The sequence below is a fragment of the Lipotes vexillifer genome, unplaced genomic scaffold (genome assembly GCF_000442215.2).
Source record: "Lipotes vexillifer unplaced genomic scaffold, Lipotes_vexillifer_v1.1 scaffold639, whole genome shotgun sequence".
Classification (NCBI taxonomy): Eukaryota; Metazoa; Chordata; class Mammalia; order Artiodactyla; family Lipotidae; genus Lipotes; species Lipotes vexillifer.
In genome coordinates this window covers 2,664,059-2,676,359 of record NW_006786377.1, presented here as the reverse complement: position 1 = coordinate 2,676,359, position 12,301 = coordinate 2,664,059, and the positions used below count along the sequence as shown (strand labels likewise).

General features: G+C 46.4%; 1 protein-coding gene across 1 annotated transcript in view; it reads left to right on the top strand.

Annotated features, from left to right (window-relative positions):
* Nucleotides 1–12,301, top strand: part of MTHFD1L (methylenetetrahydrofolate dehydrogenase (NADP+ dependent) 1 like) — a 194,981-nt gene that overhangs the window by 145,194 nt on the left and 37,486 nt on the right. Inside the window, exons 26-27 of the mRNA XM_007458769.1 lie at nucleotides 46–107; nucleotides 4,404–4,556. Coding sequence (XP_007458831.1) covers nucleotides 46–107; nucleotides 4,404–4,556 — 215 coding nt within the window. The remainder of the gene's footprint in view (nucleotides 1–45; nucleotides 108–4,403; nucleotides 4,557–12,301) is intronic.

Sequence of the window (12,301 nt, the reverse complement as noted above, 5' to 3'; positions counted from 1 at the left end):
TCATTGCCAGGCCCTGCTGAACCTCTGGTGCCATGTAACACCCAGGTCAGAGCATTACAGGGCTATCGGATGGCAAAGAAGAGAACGCCCACGTGTGCTTGAGGACGGTCAGTACAGGCTTCCTGGAGATGCTGGCCTTTGAGATAGATCTTAGAGCGCTCAGGGAGTTTTAGCAGAGGTGATCTTGAGTTTTTCTGACTTAGGTACATTTTAAGAAGGTTAGACTTGCAGTAGAGTGGTGCGGTGGGGGCGGTTAGAAGTGAAGAAACCAGTTAGGAAGCTTTCATGGTAGGCGAGACCTTTAACATCTCAACCAAGAGCACTTTGAAGGGTCATCTTCCCCACATCCTCACCCACGCTTGAAATTCTCATACTTTCAGTCTTGCTGATCTCACGGTTGTAAATTGGTTTTTCATCATTTTAATTTGCCTTTCCTTGATCACTAATGAGATTGGGCATTTTTTCATATTGTTATTAGTCACTCTTTTGCCTAATATTAAATATTTGTTTGTCTTTTTCTGAGTTTGTGGGAGTTTTATGCATTCTAGTAACTAATCTTTTAACTATTTGCAAGCATCTTCTCCCAGACTGTTCCTTATGCTTTATCCTTATTTCTGATGTCTTTTTTTTTTTTAATACAAGGAACTTTAAGTTTCAATGTCAGGTCTATAAATCATTTCCTTTAAGGCAGAGTCTGTTGTTACCTTGTTTAAGAAATCCTTCCGTACCTCAGGATAATAAAGAGAGTTCCCCAGTTTTTTTCCCCAATATGTAGAGTTTTGAAGATTTTGCCTTTGTTCCATATTGGACTTATTTAGGGGCCTGGTGTGAGGCAGGAATTTAATTTTATTTCTCCAGCCAAAAGTCAGTTCAGTAGTCAGTCCTTTCCCTGTTTTGTGCCATGTCTACTATGTACTAACCCACACCTGCTGAGGTGTCCTTCTGTGTTCTTTGTTATCTTCCCTTGATTAATCATCTCGTCCTGTGCCGATACCACATGGAATTAATCAGCGTAGTTTTGTAGTATGATTGATACCTGGTATGGCAGGTCCCTTATCTTTGTTCTTTTGGTTTTATTTATTTTTGAAGTTATCTTACCTATTTTTGCCGTTACTCTTCATTATGAATTTTAAAATTGGTTGGCCACGTAGCCTAAGTGCTCTTGGGATTTTTATTGGAATTGGATTGAACTAATAGATTAAGTTTGAGAGACCGACCTCTATTCAGTATTGCATCTCCTCACCCATGAACAAAGTATTTCTCCCCATTGATTCAGATCCTCTTTTACGTCCTTCAGCGAAAGATCATAATGACTTGCACCTTCATTTCTTTTTCATTTGTTGAAACATCCAATATTTCAGTTCCAGACCACAGAGCAACTCTACAGTAATAAAAACTGTAGTAATAAAAAATACATTTTTTTTTTTTTTCTTGCGTTATGCGGGCCTCTCACTGTCGTGGCCTCTCCCATTTGCGGAGCACAGGCTCCGGACGCGCAGGCTCAGTGGCCATGGCTCACGGGCCCAGCCGCTCCGCGGCATGTGGGATCTTCCCAAAACGGGGCACGAACCCGCGTCTCCTGCATCGGCAGGCGGACTCTCAAGCACTGCGCCACCAGGGAAGCCCTAAAAAATACATTTTAAAGTAATTTGGGGTACTATCAGATTGGCAGAGCAGAGCTAGCTTTTATTTTCTCCTGTTAGGTATATATCAGCAGTGATTCATGCAAATGTACCATTTGCCGCTGCCCAGCAAAGTCCTTGAGGTGGGCCATGAGAGGCTTCTGCCCCTTGGCTGACGTCCATTCCATCAGCACTTGGTCCAGCAGCCCTCCACTGAACGGTACCTCCACCAGCTGTCTTCATTATACCTATGTGTTTTCTACCCACAGTGAAATTAGGAACAATTTTGTCAAATGCTTTGCTTGAATTAAGAATCACCTTATCCATGGCACATTCCTTTTCTAATGAACCATCCTTGTTTCTGAAGGCCACTTTTAGTATTTCACTAGCAACCTATATCCAAGTGTTGCATCCAACATTGTGGAAGATTTTTCCATCTCCTCCCCACACACTTATTTGCCCATATCTAGTCTTCTCAGATTTTTCCCATTCTCCTTGTTGTCTCATAATTTGCTAAAGTGACAGTAGGTTCAACCTGAAGGCCACTTTTAGTATTTCACTAGCAACCTATATCCAAGTGTTGCATCCAACATTGTGGAAGATTTTTCCATCTCCTCCCCACACACTTATTTGCCCATATCTAGTCTTCTCAGATTTTTCCCATTCTCCTTGTTGTCTCATAATTTGCTAAAGTGACAGTAGGTTCAACCTCTGGTAGCTGGTGTATATCCCACCAGCTGAACTTGGCTTAATCTACTCTGTGGTCTACAAAAATTGAATTAATGTCCTTGGGTAGGACGTTAACTGTAATTATGGTGAGAGTACATACATCATTGGCTTTTATGGTTATAAATTTGTCTAATACAGGTAGTGTCCATGTTTATCTGTGTGTGTGATCTTTAGCCCCTGCTAGTCAGCCAGAAACATTGAAACTGTTCTTGGGCGTGCAGCAGTGGAGTCAAGAGTTAAATAATCTGTACGGCTTCCTCTTACTGTCTTAAAAATGGTAGCATGGTGCCAGGTTAGTCAAAGAGGACTGCAGCACGTAAAGTTGGGGGTGCTTGGTGTTCTTTCTTATATAAGTGCTTCACTGGCTTGGTGCTGAGATTGTCCACCATGGCTGAAGGCTCCATCACCTTCTGCCGTGCACATGGCCAAGATTCAGCAGCGAGAGTCTGGTCCTGTGATGGTTATGTCGAATAGGCTCCACTGCAGCGTGTTCGGCCACCTTAACCAGAGGGGCCGTGTGCCTCAAACACCCCCTGCAGTTTGCTGTGATCAGATAGAAGTCAGAGCTCTTCAAGAGCTTGGGGGCAAAAGAGCTTCATGATGCATGTCACTGGTCTATTTTTTTTAATCCCCCAACTCCTAAATTCTATTTTCAAAGCATATTTAATATTTTGTCCTATGCTACCAGCACTAGCCACAGTAGTCTCCCAGGTTTGGTAAGATAGTCAGCAATTCATTTCTTCTTAGGATTTTCCAAGAGCTTAGAATGCTCTTGGCTTGTGCTTTTTTAATAAATGATTCTCAAACATTGCTGTACACACTGGCATTGTTCTGCAGCGAAATTTTCACTCATGTGCAAGGAAATGAGTAAAATAAGGTCATTGTCATGAGGTGTTTTTTTTTAATAAGTTTTTAATAATGCTATTTAAGGACTATCATTGATTTGAATATTAGGTCCTTCCTGATGTTTTCTCAGGCTTAAAATCTTCTTTCTTTTGTGAAGTAATATGGTGATGGTATATAGCATATTGGGTTCTTAAAAAATATATTCTTACTGGCAAACTTTTAAATTGGCAAACCCATATCAGTTCATAAAAATTATGTCAATATTTGATTGATCTCTGAAACCCAAAATTCTGGGCACCATTTCTGTAGGGCAATTGTGATCGCCACCCAGCAGATTTCTGATCCGTATCTAAGAGTAAAGGGAACACCCCACCCCCAACCCCAGTTGATAGTACTCTGAAATCTTCCAAGTAGCTCTAGGTTGAATCATAAGAAATTCTGTGTGGGTTACCTCTGAAGATTGCATTCCTTTTATCTCTGTCTGTCCACCGAGGGAAAGTTTCTTAAAAGTTATGCGTCAAGTATGTGGTTGCAGTTAATTAGCAAAGTCTCTAAGGAGGCACTGTGTACCCTTAATCGGGACCAGGCAGCGAGGACACTGTCCTTTTTGTGAGACCCCACATGTGACTGCCTCCCCTTTCACCTTTGGAACTCTGGGTCAGGCATCGCCTTTGGTCCTTAAAAATAAGAGGCTTAAATAGTGACCTCATCTTAGTTCATATAATGTAATCGCAGATCAAATAGCCATGATTCATAAAACAACACAAAGAGGCTCTTTGCTTCCTGACAGCCTCTAAGAATGGGCGAACAACGGGACTAAAAGCCTTGTTACAAAGCCTTTCTCCAGATTACCTTTCTGAGTGCCGGATATTAATATCCTTAGAAAGTGGTTTCTACAGCTGCTGCTGCTGCTGCCTGCAGTTATTTGCTTGCCTGCAAATAACCACCTTTTCTTCAAAGACACACATAATGCTGCCTTTCTGTGACAAGAATTATCCAAAATAAGTAATAGACACCCTCAACTTGCCAGGTGATGATCTCGTGCAGATGAGTTTTTGTCTCATCATCTTGTTCAATGAACAAGCAGTAACAAGCACTGTTGTATGTGTGGATATGAGTCGTGGGGATTCTGTGGAGTGCGGGTCAAACAAGTACAGGAGATGAACGTTTATGCTCAAGGAACATCTTTCCTTTCCTTTCTTACAGGGTTTTGGAAATTTGCCCATCTGCATGGCTAAGACCCACCTTTCCCTGTCTCACCAACCTGACAAGAAAGGCGTACCCAAGGATTTCATTCTACCCGTTAGTGACGTACGGGCCAGCATAGGCGCTGGGTTCATTTACCCATTGGTTGGAACGGTGAGTGTGTAACATTCTCCAGAAACCTTCCCCAGTCTGTGTTGTCATGATGCCTGAAATCCTTATGCTCTGGGAATGCCTTACAGATCGGGTATTGGGAAGTAATTAATGGTATTTGCTCTTTTCCTAAATACTCTCTTCCACCGTGAAAAATGCACCTGCCATCAGGGTTTGAATTTTTCTTTTCTTTATCTTTTTGGGTTTTTTTGCGTTACGCGGGCCTCTCACTGCTGTGGTCTCTCCCGTTGCGGAGCACAGGCTCCGGACGCACAGGCTCAGCGGCCATGGCTCACGGGCCCAGCCGCTCTGCGGCATGTGGGATCTTCCCGGACCGGGGCACGAACCCGTGTCCCCTGCATTGGCAGTTCCTAATCTGCCCTGTCTTCAGGATCCCTTGAGTCGTAAAGTCGATTCCCCCCTCATAGAACATGGAAGAAAATAATTTGGGAGGAGCCAGCCTGCTGTTGAAGTGGTGGGGTGGCTCAGTGTAGGGCTTCTGGATCTTCACATCACTGCCCTCAGAATGAGAAGACTTCACTGCGGTGGGGTAGATGGAGGCCACCGCCATGTCCAAGAGACAGGACCAGCCCCCCACCCCAGGGCTGGGGAGATCAGTCTTTCAGCCTTCACCTCTTTGTCAGCACATTAAGGGGGGAGCTCTGCCTAAGAAAATGAGCAAATCACATGAGTTCTCGTTTTTGACCTTGTGACGGGACATTGTTGCTACGGGATGGTTATTGTTATTTCAAAGCTTCTCTTTGGATGGAGGGGAGATAGCACGGAAGTGAAAGCTTATCAAAGCACTTAAAATCCATGATGTTAGGCTTAATACATAAAATGCTTCATTATAGCCACACAGAGATATGGTGGTTTCCCTTGGTTTGTCTTCTCATCATGGGACGCCCCTGGATTAGATTCAGCACAGAAAATCTTGATCATCTCTGTTGCTGTCATTGTTGTTACAAGCTGATCCAAGTCCAAACAGGAAACATAGCAATTTTTAAAATAAGCCATGTGGCTCTGTTGTTTAGGCAGTGGATGGGTAAAAAGTGCATCATGAGTACAGAGTTGCTTGCCTCCATGTTTACACGTTTCGTCTGATATTGGGCAAAGTGTTTTCAAGAAGCGTTTTTTGAATTCTTAATGCCCGTGATGCACAGAGATACTAAGAGGAGGAGCTGTGAGGATATACTAAGAGGAGCAGTGGGCTGAACAGCACAGAGGCATCCAGTACGTATGGTGTTGGTGTTGGCATTTGAAATACTCTGAGGGCACCAGGGAGGCAGTAGCTATTTCTTACCAGGTTGGGGGCAGGGGGGTGTGTGGAAGAAAAAGAGAATCAACCTCTGAACTGGGGAAACGGTGAATTTTGACTCAAAGGCACAGAAATACATGGTACCCTTCCCAGCGTGGTCCAGTGTGGCTGGAGCTGGACACGGGTTGAGAGGCTGAGAAATGGGATTAGGGTAGCAACACCAGGCCAAACTGTTAAGGATCTCAGCTGCCATCTTAAAGACCTTGGATTTTATCCCATGCACACTGGGGAGTTACTGTAAGGTGGGTTTCGTGTCTGGTTTTTTTTTTTTTTCCTTTTTTTTTTTTTTTTTTTTTTTTGCCGTGCCACGTGGCTTGCAGGATCCTAGTTCCCCCACCAGGGATCGAACCTGCACCCTCAGAAGTAAAAGCCCAGGGTCCTCACCACTGGAAAAGAAAAATGTCTGATTTATATTTTAGAAAAATAGCTCTGGTAGCAATGTGGAGAATGTTTAGAGGAAAGAGAACCAGACCCAGGGAGATAGCGGCTGGGGCCAGAGGTAATCAAGGTTGGCATGGCAGCCGTAGAAGTAAATATGGGGAGTAGAGACAAAATCGAGGTATATTTTTATTTATTTATTTATTTATTTATTTTGCGGTATGCGGGCCTCTCACTGTTGTGGCCTCCCCCATTGCGGAGCACAGGCTCCGGACGCGCAGGCTCAGCGGCCATGGCTCACGGGCGCAGCCGCTCCGTGGCATGTGGGATCTTCCCGGACCGGGGCACGAACCCGTGTCCCCTGCATCGGCAGGCGGACCCTCAACCACTGCGCCACCAGGGAAGCCCTCGAGGTATATTTTGAAGGTAGCCACCTGCACGTGGGGCTCGGGGCAAAGGACACTTCTAGCCTGAGTGTAGACGGTGATGCTGTCCGTCGCGGAAGGAACACAGTCAAGAAGACAGATGGGCAGGGCCAGAAATGCGTCTGGCCAGTACGTAGAGAGCTGAAAGTGCTCATAGGATCTATAAAATGCTGTGAATCCATGAGAAATACAGACACAGCCCTCAGAAGAAAGGAACAGGCAGGAAGAAGGCCCTGAGAGCTTTAAGCATATACATGAGGGTGGACACAGGGGAGAAGCAAGGATATGCACGAGAGAAATAAGCGGTAAAGGATGGTACTAGGAAAACTGCCATGTTTCCGGAGCCAATGGGGTAACAGGAGCCCTCGAGGGTCTGGGCAGAACCATCGTAGGCGGTACGGGGAGACCAGAGAGTAAGCACAGGAGCTGGCGGTGGAGTTTCCCATTGAGGGAGGCATAGCGACGGTGCTGGAAGAGAGAGAAGGGTTCAAATAAAACAGGTTCTGAATGGTAATTTTAGAAAAGGTGCAACTGAAGGTAAAAAAAAAATTCAGATCAGTGGTCCAGGGGGCAGACGGGGGGAGGGGACAGATTGCAGAGGGGCGCCAGCAACCTTTTGTGGGTGACGGAAATACTCTATATCAGCGGTCCCCAGCCTTTTTGGCACCAGGGACCAGTTTCATGGAAGACAGTTTTTTCCACGGATGGGGGAGGGGGGACGTTTCAGGCCACAGCGCGAGCAATGGGGAGCAGTGGGGAGCGGCGGCAGATGAAGCTTCGCTCGTTCCCTTGCCGCTCACCTCCTGCTGTGCGGCCCGGTTCCTAACAGGCCGCAGACTGATACCGTTCCATGGCCGGGGGGTTGGGGACCCCTTCTCTATATTTTAATTGTGGTGGTGGATCCATGACTGTATACATGTGTCAAAACTCATAGACCTACACGTTTTTTAAGGGTAAAATTTATTGAGTATAATTTAATCCTACCTCAGTTAACAAAAACACGAGGAGCACTTGCTTTATCTTCCTTAGAATGGCCTCCCTGATGGCAGCCCCTCAGGGCCAAAGATCTGGTCTTCAGTCCATGAAGGCCTTTGCTTAGCAGAGCACAGCCGGGTAGTACCCGCCCAGAGGGACCAGGGACAAGCGGCCACGAGGGTCCCAAAGAGCATGGAACAGTGGACACAACTGAGGAGGGAATTAGCCGAGTTTCTAATCTGCCCTGTCTTGTCCTGCACAGATTTGAAATCCCACAGTAGTTCTCCCAACAAATTCATTCATTCATTCAGGGAACGTGCACGTGGCTCTGTGCTCCATGCCGTGGGGAGCCCCCAGTAAAGCAGCTTTCCCCACTTTAGGCAGCTGGTAAAGGTAGATAGAAGGGAATTAACAAAGACAGTGGTTGGGTGTAAAAAATTGTGAGTCAATAAATGATAGCTTCTGAGTATCTGAGCATTTAAGAGTCATTAAATACCAATCATAACTTTAAATCTGTGGGGTCACTAAGCAAATAGATGCTGTGAGTCTCCTCCCACCTCAACTAATACCCTCACATCCACAGCCTTGTAAGACCAGTTCTGGAAAGCCAGGGTTCCGTCAGCCACAGCTTGTGTGTGTGCATGACCACTAGTCCATCCCTCCGCCCCTCTGCTCCTCCTGGACGCCGGGCTGGTAGTTAGAAAATGAAGGTGTGTGCAGTCCTCGAGGGGTGGCCTCCGGCTGCCTGGGTTCCCTGAGGAGGTCCCGTGCCTCCAGCCCCGGGTGGAGCCGTAAGCGGCAGGGCCCCGCGGTAAAATCCTCCAAAACAATCACGTGAGGAGCGAGGAAGGAAGCAGTTCCTGGAGGTCAGGGAGCATCACGTGGAGGCGGTGACCTGCGTTCTGCTTTCTGTGACAGAGCAGGAAGCCGCTGGTGTCCGCAGCAAACGCACCGCAGGAGGCCAGGATCGCCTAATAAGGGCTGGTATTTACTTTTACTTGACCCCGTCCGGGGCCCTGCCACAGTCTGTGAGAATGCTTCTAAGATTCATCATCCGTGTGGGAGACACAGTGTAGTAATTTCCTGCTGGGATGACGGAGATGACCGAGGCAAAGGGGGATGGGGACACTGCGGGGACTGGCTCCTGCAGGTGGGAAAATTCTAGCCTGATGAATCACCCTGACTCAGCACGGGCTTATCTGAGTGCCTCTGAAGCACACATCCGTCTCTCCCCTCGAGGAAAAAAGCCCAAACTGAGACCTCAAAATCAGAAAGCCCCTCAGTTTTTCTGCATTGCTCGTTCATTCATTCATGCATTCATTTATACCTGTCCGGTGGGAGGTCCTCTCCTGAGGGGCCTTATGGCAGATGCTGGCAAACAAAATCATACACGTGCAGAACACCGTGGGCTTTATAGCAAAGGAGAAATCCCTTCTGGTGTGTCCTCAAGAGATGCCCGTCCTCCTGGCTACCTAGTAGGTCTAAAAGTGGAGGATCTCAACACAAGCATGTCCTGCCTCAAACAATAAACATCTCCAGCTTTGCTGACTTCGGCAGATCGCACGGTGAAGTGCTGGAGAGTTCGGGTTTTTCCCCCTCCAGATTTAGTTTTCTAAATATTTGCTTTACCTTCCATCCTTACTTATAGGCCACAGTTTTCTACCACTGAATGATTTTATCATCTTTTATTTAGTTACTGCTTTAACTGGAGTTGATCGCCAATTTGTGACCTCCAGTTGGTGCAGACACTTTACCAGTACATTTCACTTCCTGGTGCTGTCGTACATGGGTTCCTCGGCTAGGGCCATCTAAGACCTTTGCCCCATCCTTACGTGTCCTGGCAGTGTTTTCTATCTCATTTTTCCTTCCTAAAATATCTTCATTCCTACTAAGCTCCGTCTGTATCCTTGCCTCTCGTTAATGGCATTATTCTTGTATATTCTTTCCATCATATTATTGAAAGCTACAAAAGAGTATAAAATCCTTGACCAACACACCACCACTTAGTACATCTCCTTGTGAGAAATAGTTTAGCAAATCCAGATCTTTGATGTGGGGAGAAAAGAGCAGACTGTTTTTAAGATTTTCCAACCCTATATTCTACAGATTACCCTGTTAAGTTTCCAAAAATTCTTTCAAAGCTTATGGTATAGAGTGCTCAGTAAATCTCATAACTTGCAAAACTTCTCCAAAACAATCTCATTCCCCACCCCTTCCCCAATTTAGTAGGTGGTCTTTGTCTGGCGGTCCCATTGCTTTGATATTGTCTTTAGGTTTTTATAATTTATCAGGGCTGTTTCATCATTTGACATAAATTTCGTGACATAAAAACATTCATATGTAAGCAAAGTTTATAAAATCATATTATTGGGAAGTAAATTACATTCCATATAGAAAAGACTAAAAAGACACCAAAATGTTGACAGGGGGCTGTGATATTATGAACAGCTTCTTTTCTTTTCTGCTTATTTCAAATTACTGCATCAAGTATATGTCACTTTCATAACATGAAAATACAATAAATAGAGAAATGGTAAACTGAAAGTACTTGGGGAAACGTTTAGCCAGGGCCAGTTAGTTGCAAGGGAGTCAGACTACACGTATGGCAGGCGGAACTAGGCTGGTAGAATCATCTTGCCCTTCCTGGCTGTCTTGTAGGGTTTTAACACCTGAAAATTGGGACACCAAAGAATGGACAGAAGAGCTGGAATGTTCCTCTAAGAAGTGCACTCCTGAGTATGGTTTGTGGAGTCTTGTCAGATGTTTGCTGGCCCCAAACTCTGCTAAGGAAATGCAAGATCGTTTTTTCCATGTTAATTTGTTTTCGGGCGGGGCTTCCACACAGTGACACGTTGTCAGAACAGTTGGCTTGGAGAGGTGTCCAACCAAGTGTGAATTCCTAGCAGAAGTCCATTTGAAGGTAGTTTTTGGTGTCTCGGACTATTTTCCTTTGATATCACATCGAGGCAATGAGACTGGCTCCTTAGAGGAACTTAGAAGTTCTCTTGAATATGAGGTCTTCTCTGTTGACAAACTTAGGACACAAAATTAGGACCTATTGGTTATTAAGGACAAGAATATGAGCTGGGATCTTGGGCTTAAGCCATCCTGCAGTTTACCCTGAAGGGATTAAGACTTCCTACAGCGTTTACATGGTGTTCGGTGCCAGTTAGAGCCTTTCTGGGGGACACAGTGGCTACTTGAAACTGTGGAGAGAATCCTAGTGCTTTGGCCTCACAGACCAATGGAGAGAGAGAAGCATCTAGGCTGGGGGCTGTAAGATGCAGTGCGTCAGAGCTCCCAGTCCGTCTGGAGCAGTGATTCTCACTGGGCAGTTCCCCTGTCCCTTCCTACACCCTTCACTTTGGTCCCTGTGCTCTTCCTGGAACAGACCGTGTGATCCTGGGCACTGAATATATGTACATGCCATGATTGGTCTGGGCTGGCCCCATCAGAGCACGGAAACCTGTCCAAGGAAAGGGGACTGAAAAATCAGCAGTAAAACAAGCAGCTCATTGAACGAGCAAACGGGCCCTGGTGTGGCCTCCATTTCCACTCTGTGACCTGACCTGGCCACATCTCTACCCAGGTGCCCCACTGACAACCTCGCTTAGCTTGACTCTGGGAAGCAGGAAACTGCTGGGGCGTGTTTGGGAAATCAGTGATGTCATCCACAGCGAATGCTGGGTGGAGAGTTACTGGTCTGCGGGGAACGGGGGGCCGGTGAAAGCGCAAGCTTGGGCCCCGCCCAGCCAAGTCATTGCCGTCTTCTTTCTCACGTTCCAGCCAGGCTCACTCTGCTTTCCGTTCCCCTCCCTCTCCTGTAAAAGTATGTACTGAATGTTGCGTTTCCGCTGCATCTGATTCAGGTCAGTGATGAAGTTATTCCGCAGCTCAGCGGGGAGATGTTTTCCTCCTGGCACACCGACCCTACTCAGGGATGCATAGTTATAAACTCGGTCCACTTGGTTAGGCATGAATTAATTCAGACCTTGTAGGTTTCAACCCAGTGCGCTACTCCTCACATTTTCCAGAGATTCATGGCCAGGTACACACACTCACTCCTCAAGCTGCCTTTATTTTTTTTTAAAAATAAATTTATTTATTTATTTATTTTTGGCTGCGTTGGGTCTTCGTTGCTGTGCAAGGGCTTTCTCTAGTTGCAGAGAGGGGACTACTCTTGGTTGCGGTGTGCAGGCTTCTCACTGGGTGGCTTCTCTTGTTGCAGAGCACGGCCTCTCGGCACGCAGGCTTCACTAGTTGTGGCGCGTGGGCTCAGTAGTTTTGGCTCGCGAGCTCTAGAGCACAGGCTCAGTAGTCGTGGCGCACCAGCTTAGCTGCTCTGCGGCATGTGGGATCTCTCCCTGGACCAGGGCTCGAACCCATGTCCCCTGCATTGGCAGGCGGATTCTTCACCACTGCGCCACCGGGGAAGTCCCCGCAAGCTGCCTTTAAATGAGATGGCTAAGCAGTCGTGTTGTAAAGAGCTTCCCGTCCTGTGAGATCACACAGAAGGTCTGTCGGAAGCTCAGCGTTGGGCATATTTCCTGCAAAATCATCCACTCCTCTCTCCTTTCCCTCATTCTCCTCATGCCTTACTTTCCCCACACACACCACCCACCCCCGCCCCCGACAAATAAAGAAACTCTTAG